The sequence below is a fragment of the Sciurus carolinensis genome, chromosome 16, assembly GCF_902686445.1.
Source record: "Sciurus carolinensis chromosome 16, mSciCar1.2, whole genome shotgun sequence".
NCBI lineage: Eukaryota > Metazoa > Chordata > Mammalia > Rodentia > Sciuridae > Sciurus > Sciurus carolinensis.
This window is the reverse complement of record NC_062228.1, coordinates 29,744,587-29,759,778: the sequence shown is the minus strand read 5'-3', so window position 1 is coordinate 29,759,778 and position 15,192 is coordinate 29,744,587. Positions and strand designations below refer to the sequence as shown.

The 15,192-nt window shown below is 40.8% G+C and overlaps 1 protein-coding gene across 4 annotated transcripts in view; it reads left to right on the top strand.

Moving 5' to 3' along the window:
- Fto (FTO alpha-ketoglutarate dependent dioxygenase) overlaps positions 1-15,192 on the top strand; it is a 379,184-nt gene that overhangs the window by 209,582 nt on the left and 154,410 nt on the right. For all 4 annotated transcript variants that reach the window (XM_047528062.1, XM_047528060.1, XM_047528058.1 and 1 more), the window contains exon 8: positions 13,073-13,197. In XM_047528062.1, the coding sequence (XP_047384018.1) occupies positions 13,073-13,197 (125 nt within the window). The remainder of the gene's footprint in view (positions 1-13,072; positions 13,198-15,192) is intronic.

Below are 15,192 nucleotides of genomic sequence, written 5' to 3'. Positions count from 1 at the left end.
TGATGAAGGGCATGTGAGGGGCACCTGGTGTGTAGAAGGTGCTCAATAATGTTAGCTGCTGTATCATCATCACCCTTATTATCCAGAAAGCATTCAGAGTAAAAGGTTTCAGCTTCTGTGGGAGAGAGGCACCCTTAATACTTAACAGGAAGAGAGGGAGGCAAAAAGAAAGGCTTTGTAAGTATAAAAGTGAAGACTTATTTTAGTAGCTGTAATGTGACTTGAAGTGACCAGCACTCTAGATTTATCCTCCGTCTCAATAGCAGAGTTCTAGGGGAAATAAGCAGCCCACACGTATTGACTAGTTATCATGAGTCAGGTCCTTCTCTAAGGGTCTTCTGTGTGAAAAATGAATCCTGTCAACCCTCTGAAGGAGGTACTATAACTGTCTTCGTTTCACAGATGAGGAAACTGAGGTTCAGGGAGAATAAGTAACTGACCCAGGGCCAACTTGGCCACTAAAGTCAGTTGACCATCCAGAACTTTATCCTCAAAGTAAGGGGGACTCTGACTCACTAAACGTAACTTTTTCTTCATTGCAGCCAAGAGCTGAGAAACCCACTCACCAGCTTTGCTTATGTTTACATTCTGTGTAGTCTAGATTCCAGCTCAGATGCAGTGATGTTAAAAGTACAGAATCCTGTGTGCATGTGTATAATTTCCCCAAATCTTTAATTTCTAGGAATACATTTCTGTCAAGCTCCAAACCCTATGTGTTGAACATTCCACTAGCGTTTTCAACTGTACATCTCTAAAACTGAACTCTTGCCTTGTAACTTTGGGAGGAATTTATTCTCTGTGCCTCAGTTTACTCATCTTCAAAGTCAAATTGTCTTTCATATGATGTTGCCTGGATTAAATGAGATGATGTTAAGGAAATGGTTATTGACTTGGAAGGCAGGAAGCATTGAGTAAATGTAGCTCATGTTCTTCTTGCAACTCAGAACTAGTTCTCTAGACCTGGGTGCAATAGTAAGGTCTCTGCTGGGCCTTCCGGCTTCACTCTCCTGAGCTGTTAAAATATCCACTGAGGTCGGTTTGGATGTTACTGAAAGAAGCGGTGAGTAGAAGCGGGGCAGATATATACAAAGGAGTGAATTATAACAAAGAGCCTTTCTGCTTCAGTTCTTGTGTAGAAAACATATGTTCAGTGATGCAGGCAGCAGTTGGGTTAAAGACACACTGTAGGGCTGCAGACAAAAGGTCCGGCTCTTCCTGCATTCACAATGTTTCCCAACATATTCACTTGTCTCACTTGTTAGGGACTGAGCTGTCAGCTGGATCCTCTTGCAAGTGTGATTTCTTTTTCCCGTTCCCTTTCAAAGGCCGCCCTCCCTCCCCTCTCCCCCAATGTTTTACACTTCATATAATCCAGTGTGCATGGCAGACCACTTCAGTCTTTGTGCTACTGATGTTTGGGGGAAGGAGGGAGCTGATCTGATGGAGATCTTGGGTAACTTTTCACTTGCCCAAGGATTGGAAGGTGCTAAGCTACTTTTAGGCCAAACATCATCAGTGCTCAATTATTTAGTGCTTGGTGTAGTTAGCCATCACTTCACCTTCAATTAACAGTGAGGCCAATGAACAGATTAGTGCAGATTCTTAGATGTGACTCTGGGAATTAGGGGTGTGTGTGTGTGTGTGTGTGTGTGTGTGTGTGTGCACACGCCTGAGCATTGTGGTTGGGCTGGGAGAGTTCTTTTATTTATAGAGTGAATAGTTATTTTTTTATTTGTTCTCTTTAGTTCTACATGACAGCAGGATGCATTTCGATTCATTGTACACAAATGGAGTACAACTTTTATATCTCTGGTTGTACACAATGTAAAGTCACACCATTCGTGCAGTCATACATGTACATAGGGTAAAGATGTTCATCTCATTCTACCATCTTTCCCACCCCCCTGCTGGAGTGAATAGTTTTTGATGAAAAGACAAAGATAAGGCAAGTGTGCCTTAAAGAGCTGGAGCCAAGTCAGTTGTCATTCTAGTTCATCATATGAAATATCTAGGTATGTCCAGCAGAATTCTAGACCCAGACAGTACTGCTAGGTTCCATGGCTGTAGATTGAAACTTTTTATTTATTTATTTTTTATTGAAGCTCTGGTGGTTTTTTTTCCATTGGTGAGATTTTAGAACAATACTTTTATGTTACTTTTGATCAAGTATACATCCATGTAATTTACAGTATTAGGCATGATATTTTCATGTGTACTCTCTTAGAGCTGCTTTACAGTAAGAGTAAACTAGAGATTTATAGAATTAGCGTGCTCCTCCTTCTGCCACTGATGGGTATCTGCAAAATGGGAATTACATTGTCTTCATACTTTATAGAGCATACCATAATTAAACAAAAAGGGCTTCATAGATAACAGCCAAGAGAACACTTTGCTCATCTTTGCAGAGATCTCAGGCTGTGTCTTCATTGCCCTATTATTGAGTCAATTTCAGTGCTGTTTTTTCTTTTTCTCCCCAAGCGCCTTGCTCATGCTTTCTGTTTCACGATACTGTTTATTAGTGGAGTTGCTCATTCTGGAAAGCACCAGCATATTCCAAAGAGGGAGAGGCAGCAGGGAGGCAGAGAATTTCCCATTGGCCTGAAGCTCTGAATGGATTGTTAGTTCATTTCAACTGTGGAGGCAATTACAGTCCTGCTGATGAATAGGCAGCCAAGTGGAATTTCCCATATATGGAGTCTTCTGCCGTGAGGATAATTGCAACACCTCAAAATCCACAGACAAAAGATACTGTATAAATATTTTGTAATGGAAAGTAGCAACAAAGTCATCCCCACCAACACGAGCTGACAAAGGAAGCTTCCGAGGGCGTCCTAATTTTTAATGCTGTTATTTGAAAATGCTTGAAAGGAAAACATTGAGGAAATGTGTATGTGTGCTCCTCAGACTGGAAGTCACAGGCCACAGGATTTTAGGAGCAGGTAAAGCTAATGTACCACTGGTTGGGGTAGAATTGCACCGAAGGTGACACCTTCCTACCTTGCCTCCAGTGGCATGTCACCAACCAACAGCAGAACAACTGGAAAATAACTTTATACTCTTTCCACACTGAGGGGGATTCATTTCTCAGAGTTAGGAGAAAGCGGTCAGGGTCATAAGAGTGTATTTGTGAGACTTCCCTCCATTGTGGAAGTTTTGTTTTCTTGTGTTTTTAAAGGAAGCTAATGCTTTTTTAAAAGCTAGAATGATTCCTGGGTAAGAATAATGAAGCCGTGTCTTTCGCCTCTCCGTGAATCAGCTTTATCCTATGGACTGCGTGTAACAGTCAACTGCACTGAAACAAATGAATCTATTAAGCTACGTGGAAAACAGAGGGAAAAAAGAACAATGATTTTGTAATGAATGATTTTGTAACCAGAATGGTTAAAAAAAAAAAATATGGGGCGGGGGTGTAGTTCTCAGTAAGTATGCAGAGACTAGAAATCAAGTCCCATTTCCTATCATAAGAAGCCCGTTGTTTTAGCCGCAGTAGTTAATGTACTGTATGTGAAAGATTTAAGACTAGTTGGAAAGCTTTGCTTCTGTTTTATTAGGCTGCTATTGAAAAGCCAACAGCATAACTTCGACTAGGTGCTCTGAGATTTCTTAATGGGCTGTCAGGGGCAAGACACCAGGGCTGTGCTATACTAGCTCTTTCCTGTACATTAAAACAACAGGGGCCAAGCGATCACATACAGAAGTATGAATTACTTGATGCTTTCTCTGTTCCATATGGCCAGCCATGTCTTTGGCAATTAATCATGTACAAAATCAGTCGAGTGCTCTCTGAAGCATTGAAGTCAACATTTAGTTGTACCTGTGCCAGTGGGGGCAGTGGGGTTGCAGCGTAAAATAGCAGGATGAGGGGCTGCTGGCGCCATAGCCCAAGCAGCTGGCTTCTATAAACAACACTTTTTTTCCCCCCTTCTTCACCTTTTTCCCCCTTTTTCTTTCTTTCTTTATTATTCTTTTTCCTTTCCTTGACAAACACATGGGCTGTTTTTTCACCAACATCTGAAATACCAAAGTTGCCAGTTGAAGCTCTGAGGTCTAGTTTTATACACTGCCCTGGTGTTCTAGGCTCAGTGTATGGAGGCAGGCCATCTTTCCCCCCAGCAGTCTGCACATTCCAGTGGTCATCCACACCGCTGCCCCCAAGACTGCCTGCAATGCCTGGCAGGCTGTTGTGGCTCCCAGGCTCTCAGGGGAACAGATGAGGTGCAGTGACTTCTCCACTGGTAGGAGGAAAAACCTGGTAGATACCATGTGGAAAAAAAAAAACCAGGTTGCGGGGGCAGAACTAAGTCATTATTCAAAGTCATGGCTGCAGGATTTTAAGGTTTTTTTAAAAAATTAATGTCTTCATTTTTTTTTATATTCCCCAATTTTTTAGATAGCAATGACAATTTCTAACATTTTTCAGGCATTTTGTACCTGCCGTTCATTGTGCTAAGTGCTCTATGTGGATTATCTCATTTAATCTTCATGACAGTTTTAGGAGCTAGTTGCTGTTATTTATATTCCTTTACAAATGAGTAAGCTAATCAAAGAAATATATTTTTTTTTCCCTGAATTCTTTCTCCCCAGATATTCTCGATTACTCTCAGTTAACTCTCTTAGCGTACTAGTCCTTCATGGAAAAATGCTCACCTCTGCCTTACTGGTACATTTTGGAGGACCCATTTGGTAAACTCTGCTGAGACATTCATTCAAATAAAGTGGATCTTTGAGATGAACAGATCCGAGTGAGTCTTTAGGTGGGAATAAAAGGCTGCTTTGTCAGCAGCCTCTAGAAGTCTGCTTTTGAGCCTCCCTTTCAAGGCAGCCCACTTATCTCCTGCCTTCTTGTGAGTAGGCTCCGAAGGGTGGGGGAGGGAGGGGGCCGAGGACAGCAACCTCAAGAGTCCAGTAGATGAGCACCCAGTGGTGACTTGGTGTTATCTCTTCACCGAGGTCATCCAGGATGTGTTTTCTCAAATTCAGGAAACAGGGGAAAGAAAGTTTTAACATTGTGTAAACATTGGCACCCCCAAAACCTCCTGCTCCTGGAGAGGGAGATAAGGTAGGCAAAAGAGTTGTAAGGCATGTTTATTTGTTCTGCCGGGCCGTGGATCCAAGCATGCTGGAAATCTGTGGTGGTGCCCAGTCCAGTTTAGAAAATGTGAAGACATCACTCAGCATTGAGCCACAGAGGCCTCACAAAAGAGCCATCTTAAAGTGACAATCAGTAAATGAAGGAAGACCCAAGATCGACCTTTCTTTGATGGGGCTAAGGCTATCTCAGTGGGTTCTGTGCCTTTCTTCTTTAAAAAAAAAAAAAAAAAAGAAAGAAAAAGAAAGAAAAAAAGAAAAAAAAAAGTGTTCCTGAACTTTTGAAGCAGGGAGCCCTGGTTGGGTTTTTGACAGCCTGTGGCAGTGTTGATGTGAGGAAATAGCTTTCCCAGCTGATAACATCTTAAACCAAGTTTCTTCAGGAGTTGAACCTTAGCCCTCATTATCAGTCGGAGCATATCTTTGTAATTTGTGTGTGCAGAGGGGAAACACAACTTAGCATGAGACAGCTATGTATATGAAGGGTGTCAGGAGTGGCCTTTTCCCCATAATGACAGTGTTATTTCCTTGGTGGTGGTGAAGGTGAAAACAGGAAGGTGGGAAAGGTACACAGTTCTGGGCTCCTGGCATTGATAGGCCTTTTGAAATTGCAAGAATGATAGCAGACATCTTTATTTGTTTGTTTGTTTGTTTGTTTGTTTTAATAAACTAAGCAGAGGAATTACTAGCCATGTTTGTGAAATGCCATTCTGTTTCTATGCATTTCTTCAAAGTTCTCTGATATGTAAGAAAGATTAAATCTGAGTTTTGGAGTTAAAGGTCTAACAGAAGCCGTTATTCCATGTCAGAGGGGACCCAAAAGAATTAAAGACTTACATAGAATTGTGAGTAAGGAGTACACGTGCAGTTCCCCTTTGAGATCTCAGAGTGATTCCTCTCCAAAAACCGTCTGCAGCAACTTCTGCACGACTGTGGATGCTCACACCAGCTCTCGCTCTGGCGCTGTAGAACCGGAACACCCTGGTTCTACTGAATGCAACAATATGTCCAACAAAAATTAGCTGGATCGCTCTGTTTTAATTTAATAAATTCAGAATTGGGTGAATTTTTTTTCCTAAGAAAAATGTGACACTTAAGCCTGAAGTTCAGTATACCTTCGAGTTTTGGGTTTTCTTTTCTCTATCTCAATCTTTCTCTCTGTCTTTCCCTGGTTGTGGATTTTTTGCTTTGGTTTCGTGCATCAAGTTTGGAGCAAGGAGAAACTGAAGACCCTGGGGAATTCTTGAGGGTCCTTGGTATGCTGTGTGTTGCCAGAGCCCAAAATAGTTTTCCCTATTTGAAATGGAGAAAGATTGACTTCTTCCTCTGACTTATTAGAAGGACCTTAAATATTATCATAGTATAGTGAAACTGTCTTTTAGACACATCCCTCCAAATGATTATTGCCTTAAGTAGTCACCTACTGAAGAGGGCGCCTATTTATTTTTCTTGAGTTTTATTGAGGAGTGGTTTTTACAACTTCTTTCCTATGATTGTCTTCAGGAATACTTTGCATCAAACCAAGGCTTGTTTCACATACTGTTTTTGACTTGAATACTATTGTCTGCTTGATTCTTCTCCTTGTTCCCCAGTCCTGCTCTGATATGCCATTTGGCTCCATTTATTCACAAGCATCATTAGGAGTCTACTTTGAGGGCACATGGCCATACTAGGTGCCTTGGAAAGGGACTTGGACCCCGTCTGTTCTAGGAGAGCTCGCAGTCCGGAGGAGCAGACGTCTGGATGGGCACCTTAGTACAGTGGAGTGCAAAGCAGCATATGAGATGCTTAGAGGCGCAGAAAACGCGTGATCAGCTCTTAATTTGGTACAAGGATGTGGCTCACTGCAGACTTTACAAGGGACATGATTTTTGAAGAATGAGTAGGAACCGTAAGTTAAACAAGGGTATGATAAATGTATAGCATAGGTCAGCCGTGTGTTTTTGGTGAATACCATTAATTTTATATGAAATAGAAGATGGCCGGAGATAAAATTTGAGAAGTTAGAAGGACTTGTATCAAGACGGCTTTGTTTGTGTTTTGCCAGGCTAAAGAATTTGAGCTGTCTATAAAATAAAATAAAAAATCGTTCTTTCAAATCCCTTAAATGCCAATAACTGAAGCATAAATAAACAGGTGCTCTGGTCTAGGTGGGGTTTTAGAGGTCAAACCACCTGTGTTGTGTCCTTGGTAACCCTAAGGTGCTTCTTGGAAGAACAGGGCTTCATGAAGACAACTTAAAACCATGGCTGTAGGTAAAGCAGAATTGTTGGAAGGGATGTAACATGTTCAGACTTATACTTCTAAAAGTTCACTCCTTCCTTCTTGAAGCAAGGAAATTCACAAAAGGGGTGAGATTGACAGAAAAACCCGTGTGGAGGCCATCACATGCTTTAGTGAGGCCAGGGAGAAGTTTGAGTCATGTCGAGGAAAGAGTGGCAGGATCTAGGTGCTTATGGTAGGCAGGGAAGGGAGCAACTAGTTTGGGTTATCACATGAATAATGGTGCCAGTTTCCACTCTGGGAAATTAGGCAAAGGATTGGGTAGATGAAAAGGAAGAGATCGGGGATCAAAGATAATCAGCCCAGTGTGGGCAAGTTAAGGTTGAGGCATCATGTCTGCAATGGCCAGCTTAAGAAGGCGCGGCCAGTGTGATTGGCAGTGTGGGACAGAGCTCAGTGGAGAGGTCTGCTCAAGGGGAGAAGCATGAGTGCTTTAGTCTGCAGGGACCCTTAAAGCCACTGGAGAGAGATCACCCACACAGAGAGCAAGCACAGGCGACAAGAGGAGAAGGAAGGTTATAACCTTGGCATTACAACAGGGGAGGATCCCAGAATGAGGGCCCCACCTAGGAGACTAAGAAGGACAGGCTCTGTGTTGGGCAGTGGCCTGGGGAGGGAGATGTCCATTAATGAAGAGAGGTCAAGTAAAATCAGGACTCATTCCAAAACTAAAACCCATTCTCGAAGTGGCTTGCCACCACTGGGGATGTGCAGGAGAATACGCCTCTGGTTCCTGGTACAGGAGGAGGTCTTTTAGCTGATTGTTAATGGTTGCCTGATGTCTGCTTTATAGTGTTCACTTAAAGTAATAAGCACATTCAGGAATCCTTTTGTTAAACAACCTCACACAAGGTAGATGAGCTGAGTTTAAGATGAAACTAAGCAGTATTAATCGGAGTGGTATATGTACCCAGCAACGAATCCCCACGAGAACCTGCAGGGAAGTTCTTTTCTCCGGTCCATTTGTATATATGGAAATGATCCACAACAAGGTGACAATTGAGATTTGAACACCCAGCACACTTAAGGATGCCTAGTCCTTTCTGATCTAGCAGCATTTCCATAATTTCTATTGAAAAAGAATCATTATTGAAACGAAATTTCTCCTCCCTAGCATGTTTCCTATTTGTGGCTTGCTTTCTGTTTTGAGGGGAGACTGGTAATAGGAGACTGTTAGAAAATCAGTACTTGTCTGAAGACAGCTCTGTGTTACTACTAATGGGAAAATGGCCTATTAACATTTCCCTGGGGAAAGTCAACCCTTGAGGAGCTGACACTATTATGAAGAGAAAAATATCACCATTAATTGCCTTGTAAAAAGAATGCTCTTTTGACATTCTGAAATTTCCTTTTGTGCATTGACTTCTCTTTACCCTAAATTTTGTGACATACTATATTTTAGGGTCTGAAGGATAAATCTAAATTCACTTTCCTTTTCTAATGTTAAAACTAAATTTTTGTAATTTATTTTTATCATTCATATTTCTCTGTATTTTTGCTGCTTATTCATTATATGTGTTTACTTATAAACTTGTTTTCTGCATTCTTTCTTGTGTTAAAAATGTAGTAGAAGTGAAAATTTTAAGGTGAATTGTATAAAATTTTTGCACAATAAAACTGGTCTTTTTTTTTTTTTAGCATACAGTTCTGCCAGTTTTAGCACATGTACACACTTATTTAACCCCACTACAGTTAGGATGTAGAGTATATTCTCTGTCCCTATAATATGGCCTTTCCCAGAACATCAAGTAAATGGAAACATACAACATTTAACCCCTCTTGAGACTGGCTTTTTTCAGCATAATGCCTTTGAGATTCATCTAAGTGGTTGCATGTATCTGTTGCTCATACCTTTTTCTTGCTGAGTAGTATTCCATTTTGTGGATATACCACAGTGTGTTTTATTTATTGACACGTGAAGAACATTTATGTTGTTTCCAGCTTTTGGTTATTATGAACAAAGCTTCTGTAAACATTTGTATGTTCTTGTGTGAACATAGTTTATTTCTTTAGATAAGTTCCTAAAAGTGGAATTGCTGGGTCTGATGTTAAATGTATGATGTTAAATGTATGTTTCTTCATTGTAAGAAACTATCAGACTGCATTCAGGATCACAATAATGTACATTCCCATAAGCAATGTGTAAACTTCTAAAAAATCAAATGCAATTTTGAACGTCCTTGGATCGGGGTTGACAAATTGTGTTTCACTGTGCTTTGAGTTTTGAGGAGATGCCCCATGACAAAGAGAGGCCTGGAGGGCGTCCATATCAGCTTCAAGGAGAACTGCTTCAGCTTTGCTTGCTGTATACTTTGGTGTTCCATGTACGACTATATTTGCAGAGTGCCAGATTTATCTAACAGTATCTAGAAACCATTGCATAAAGCACTGCATCAAGAATGTGGGATGTGGATCACAGGCATTACGCAGACAATGCTAGTTGGCACTAAGGAACTCTGCATATAGTGAGGACCACACAGTAAGAAGGTGAACTGCCCTTCAGCTTGGTTTCCATGCACTGTGCATGTGAGGACAGTCTTCATTTAAATCTGACACATCTTTCATATTCTCCAGCGCTTGTCAGTATCTTCTTTTGCAAAGGGAGAGCATGCTTCAGTCTGAGAGCCTTTAGCAAATAGACATATCTAGAATAAGATAAACATAGAGCTTGGTTTTTAATATACTTACTTTTATGATTATTTTCTTATTTATGACAAGCACCACTGTTTTTTCCATTTTTCTTTTGAAGTGGATTTATTTTCTGTTTTAAAAACAGGTCAATTATGTGGAATAGAGAAAGGGGGTCAAGGGGTGGAAGGGTGGGTAAGGGGAGCAACTACAGAATGAAATTGACCAAATTAGACTGTGTGCATATATGAATACATCACCATGAATTCCACTGTCATGTATAAATATAATGTACCAATTTAAAAATGATAAATAAATAGAAGGAAGACCAGTAGTAGAGAAAGGGGATCAGTAGGGAGGAAAGAGGAGAGGGAAAGGAGCAGTTTGGGGATTGAGAATGAGCAAACTATGTCATATGCATTTATGATCATATCACAATGAACCCCATTATTATATATAACTATAATTACTAATAAAGACAAGATTAGGTCAATTTAAAGAAAAATATTAAATGTTTTTTAGTTTGTGCAAATGTTCGGCAAGAATCATGAGAATGTGCTAGAAGGGGAAGCTCTGAACTTGGAGATCAGTTTATTTAAAAAAGACCTTGAAGCAAATCCTTCTGTGAAGTGAAGAGCCCCTGGTAAAGCACATAACTCTCTCTTAGTTTATCTACTTTATGAATTTATCATTTCCGTAGTCAGGAATTCTCAAAAGGTCTTCCCCTGTTCTTTGTTTTTGCAGTACTTATTTTTCAGGTTCCTTCTTTATTTATAGATTTGACAAATGTTTATTAAAAACTGTTAGGCAGACAAGAGGAAGACAGTGGTGCACTAAATAGACCCTATCCTCTGCCCTGTGAAACTTTCCTTTCTTAAATACATCCTCCCCTTCCTCATGGGGACCTTTCAGGGTCTATGGATAAAATTTAAGTGATGCGAAGGGCGTGGAGGTGACAAATGACTTTAGAAAACATTTTAATAGATGCAGAGAGGAAAATAATTTGATTTCCATCGTGTTTTTGGAGCTATGGATGTGTATTTGAATTCTATTTTATACATTTTGGTAAAACAATATATATGCACAGAGATAGTGATGCACTATATGATGCTCCTTCCAACTTTAACTGCATGAAACAGGGCGTCTCAGGCAAGGAGAAGTGCTGTTGTTAGAATATGCATTCATAGCCAACCTCTCTGGAGTATGTCCTTTTGGCTCAGAGGTCACAAATCGGCAGTTGCCTAAGGTCTCTTCGGTCCATTGGTGTTTCTTGTTTGGCCCCACAGGGTGTTTAAAAACATTTTTTGGACACAGGTTTACAACATTTACAAAATCAGTAGTTTTTGTATTTAACCTTTGCCCCCATAGATTTCTTATTTATTTTGAAACTTGGAATCTGGCACTGCTAAGCCAACTCTTCTAGACGGTGGAGTGGGCTGGAACTGTGAGTGGCTGCCATCGTGGACAGAGCATGTGCACTCTGGTAACCTTCGCTGAGCCCATCCATGGTATCCGCATGGCCCTAGTGGGTGTTTTTGAATTTGCAGCCCCTGGATGCAGAGTTGCAGGTACTGGAATTGCCTGGAGAAGTGGAGCATTTCTCTCTGGATGGAAGACTGACACGGTTGTTGCCGTGGGAGCTGACTGCATGTCCAACTGGGTACCTCTGCTCAGTCTAGTAAATGTAAGACTGTGTTAAGAGGCAGAGGTCAACATCCTTTCCTGGCTGGTACTAGTCAGGTTATCTCGGATCCTACACAACGAAGATACTATTTCCTACCTTATCTGTGTCATGTTCAGTTTCAAATTCGAAGCAACAAAACCAAATTCTGGTAAATTTAAACAAAATAGGACTTATTAAAAGATACTGGATAACTAAAACGATCAAAGGAAAAGAGAATTATCTGGACTAAGAAGATTCAAGAAATCAGTGTACTTCAAGGGGTGGGTGGTAGCAACTAAAGAAATAGACGAATTGCCTCCAGTCCTCCCCACCCCCCACATCTTTGCCATTCCTCTCAAGGGTCTAAAGTCCCAGACAGGAGAATCGAGGTGGTCTTGCCCACCTTGTTGATAGGGATGCCTTGGTGGAGAGTCCCCCAAGACTACAAATGATAAGGGAAAAGACTTTCCCAAGAGGGAGTCTGGGTGCTATTTCCCGGAGACCAGGTGTGGATGTAGGCAACAGAAAAAACAAATACTCACCATACCTCTTCTCTAGGTGGTCATGACAATATTAATTACACATTGTAAGACACTATAGAGGAGTATAGTAGTATTTTATGTTACGGTAAGAACCAATTATGAGTGCAAGAAAGTAAGCAGATACTGGCATCAATTAGATAAGGAATGTGTGGTATTAAGGGGACCAGAGCCCATAAGGTGACATTAGCCATTGCCTTTGTTGTAAAATCTCCAAAGAATCCACACTGATTTTAAAGTAAAAAATAATGACTATAAAAATCTTAAGATGTGTGTTGAGATATACTACTTCTTGTGATTTTTTGTGCTCATTTCTTTCTTTGCATGATCTCGATTTGCAACAAGCAAAGAAAATGAATGGACTCTCCTCCCCGAAAAAAAAAAAAAATCACTGGCATGGGTAGAAATTGAAAGTAATGATTCCAGTAGGAGAGGCAGTGCAGAAAACCTCAGCTGGATGGTCGGAATCAGAGAGTGAAAGTCAGAGGCTGCTCTTTTTTAAAAAGGCAAAACAAACAACTCCCAGCGAAGTGTACATGAAAATCATTTCTAATAATAGCTCATGGTAGGCAATTCCCAGGGGGAAAAAAAAATCATTGGTGTGCTGAGAAAATCAGAGTGAGAATGCACAGTGTCTTGATGTGTTACTTAAGGCAATGGAGCTTTGGAGTTTACCTATGTGCCATGTACATTGATTAAATACGAAATATATGCCGGCCATTTTGGGCCATCATTTACCGTATTGATTTGTTAGCAGGGGAACTGTAATAAAAAAGTCATTGATTTACTGTCCTTATTTGCTTATGGGCTTTTTTTTTTTCATTATTAATTTTTCACTTTTTCTTTCTCTTTTTTGGATCATTTCTTCTAGACAAATGCCGTGCTTCGGGAAGTTAAAAGAGAGGGGCTCCCCGTGGAACAAAGGAATGAACTCCTGACTGCGGTCCTTGCCCCGCTCACCACACGCCAGAACCTGAGGAGGGAGTGGCATGCCAGGTTAGTCCGGTAATGAAATGGGATTTGTTGTCCCTGACAAACAAGAGCTATATTTGGCTCAGCCCTTCCTTACCACTGGTCTTGTCCCTCTCATTTTGAGGGGCGGTAAAAAATAAGCAAGTTTAAGACGATTGCAGCTAAAGTTAGTTCTCCTGCCCACGCTAACCTACATTAATTGTAATAATCCATGACACCGTCGGTGTGTGTATGTGATTTCTCCCTGGGTAACTTATGTTTAGCATACATGTTTGCACCTTGAGCATAATGTAATATAAGTACCTGATGCTGAAAAGCTCTTTTTACCCAGCAGCCTAGAAGGCCTGCATTGCTCTTCAATCAGGGAGATGTCTGAGAAATCCACGTAGTGCTCTTCTGTCACTGAGGCAGGGCAGATTGTTTGAAAGTAGTCTATTTTTCTACCCCATTTTTAGAATCGACCAAGATAGGAATTACTTCTGCTCCTACCTAGTTTCTTTCTAGAGTTGCCTGTGGTTAGAAAGCTGTACTGGTGCAAGGCTTCTACGAATCAGCAGGGTTGTTTTTTTTTTTTTTTTAAGATAATTGATACATGGACTAGTACCTCCGAATGTTAGGATTCTCCTATTACATCCATAGTTTGTAAAAATTAAAGAATTATCATCTGTCTGTAATAAAGAGGGAGAGGAATTGGGAAGATTATATGCATTTAGTCTCAGAGTCTTATTTGATACATAAAAATTCTATGTGCCTGGAGTCAAGAACATTTATTGATGGCCATCATATTCTCCAAGTGACTTCATGTAACAGCATTTATAATAATTGATAGCTTCACTGGTAATAATTATCATAAAAATAGATTTGTCTGAACAAGACTGAAGAGATGAGCATTTTCCAAGAGAGGAGACAGTATGAACTATTGATTCCCATTGGATATCAGAAAGCTACTCTTTTGCAAATAGTGTATTCTCTCTAGATTTGGACTTGCATGTAAATAATAATTTAAAAATTCATAATGATATTCCACTTTTTCTTGTGTGGCCATAGCAAATAATGGACAGTTTCAACTTCAACGATGTCTGAATAAGTTTCAATTCAACTTTCCATAATCTTAAACTTTTTTTCGTATTACAATTTTAGTATTATATTCATTCAGATCCTCATGTTTTGTTAAATAAGGGCGAATCAGCATAGCAACATGGAAGAGGCTCCTCCTGTTTGATGTTTCCTATCTTCTTCCTGGGATTCTTATTAAATGAGAAAAGAAGGGAGAAAGACTAGGGGTAAAGAAGGGAGAAAGACTAGGGGTAGTCTACCCCTAGTCTTTCTCCCACACACTCCTTCCCCTAAAGACAGCACAGTCTAGAGAGAGCAAATAGTGAGAACGGCTGGCCCGTGTTAAGAGCATTCGGTTTGTTAACAATAATTTCCTAATACACCAAACCATCAGACAACGTGGCCAAAATGACCTATTTGAAAGGAGTCTGGTTTCAAGCATTTCTGGCCCTTACTGCTAACAATTTAATCAGGAGCTGGAGCCAGTGTTGAAGTTGATGTAGTCTAGCATCTGAAACAAAAATTCTTAAGTCCTTTGTGGCAGGGGTGGAGGAGGGAAGAACTAGCCGCTGACACTCCGCAGGCTCCCTGAACACCAAACACCTGAAAGACAGTTTCAAGAGGGCGATGTCTCCAGCATGCAGAAAGCCAAGTGTCCTCAGAGTATTGAATAACCGTGGTCCTCCCCAGCCCTTCTCCACCCCCATGTGATGTTTCCCATCCTGGTGCCTATCTAAAAGGCTCATCCATACGATCTGTGTAAACAGACAGTGACCATATCCCTCTCTTCCCCTCATCAAAGCGTCCCCTGGCCGTCTGGAGTCAGGCCCTGCCTCGAGTAGCCATCCAACGTGTGGTGAAAGTTATAAAACATCACGGCAGCGCTTACCCAGCCGTCTGTGCTTCAGAGATTGGCCTATTGTGTACTTTGGAATTACATGAGGAAAAATGTGCTTTGACAGA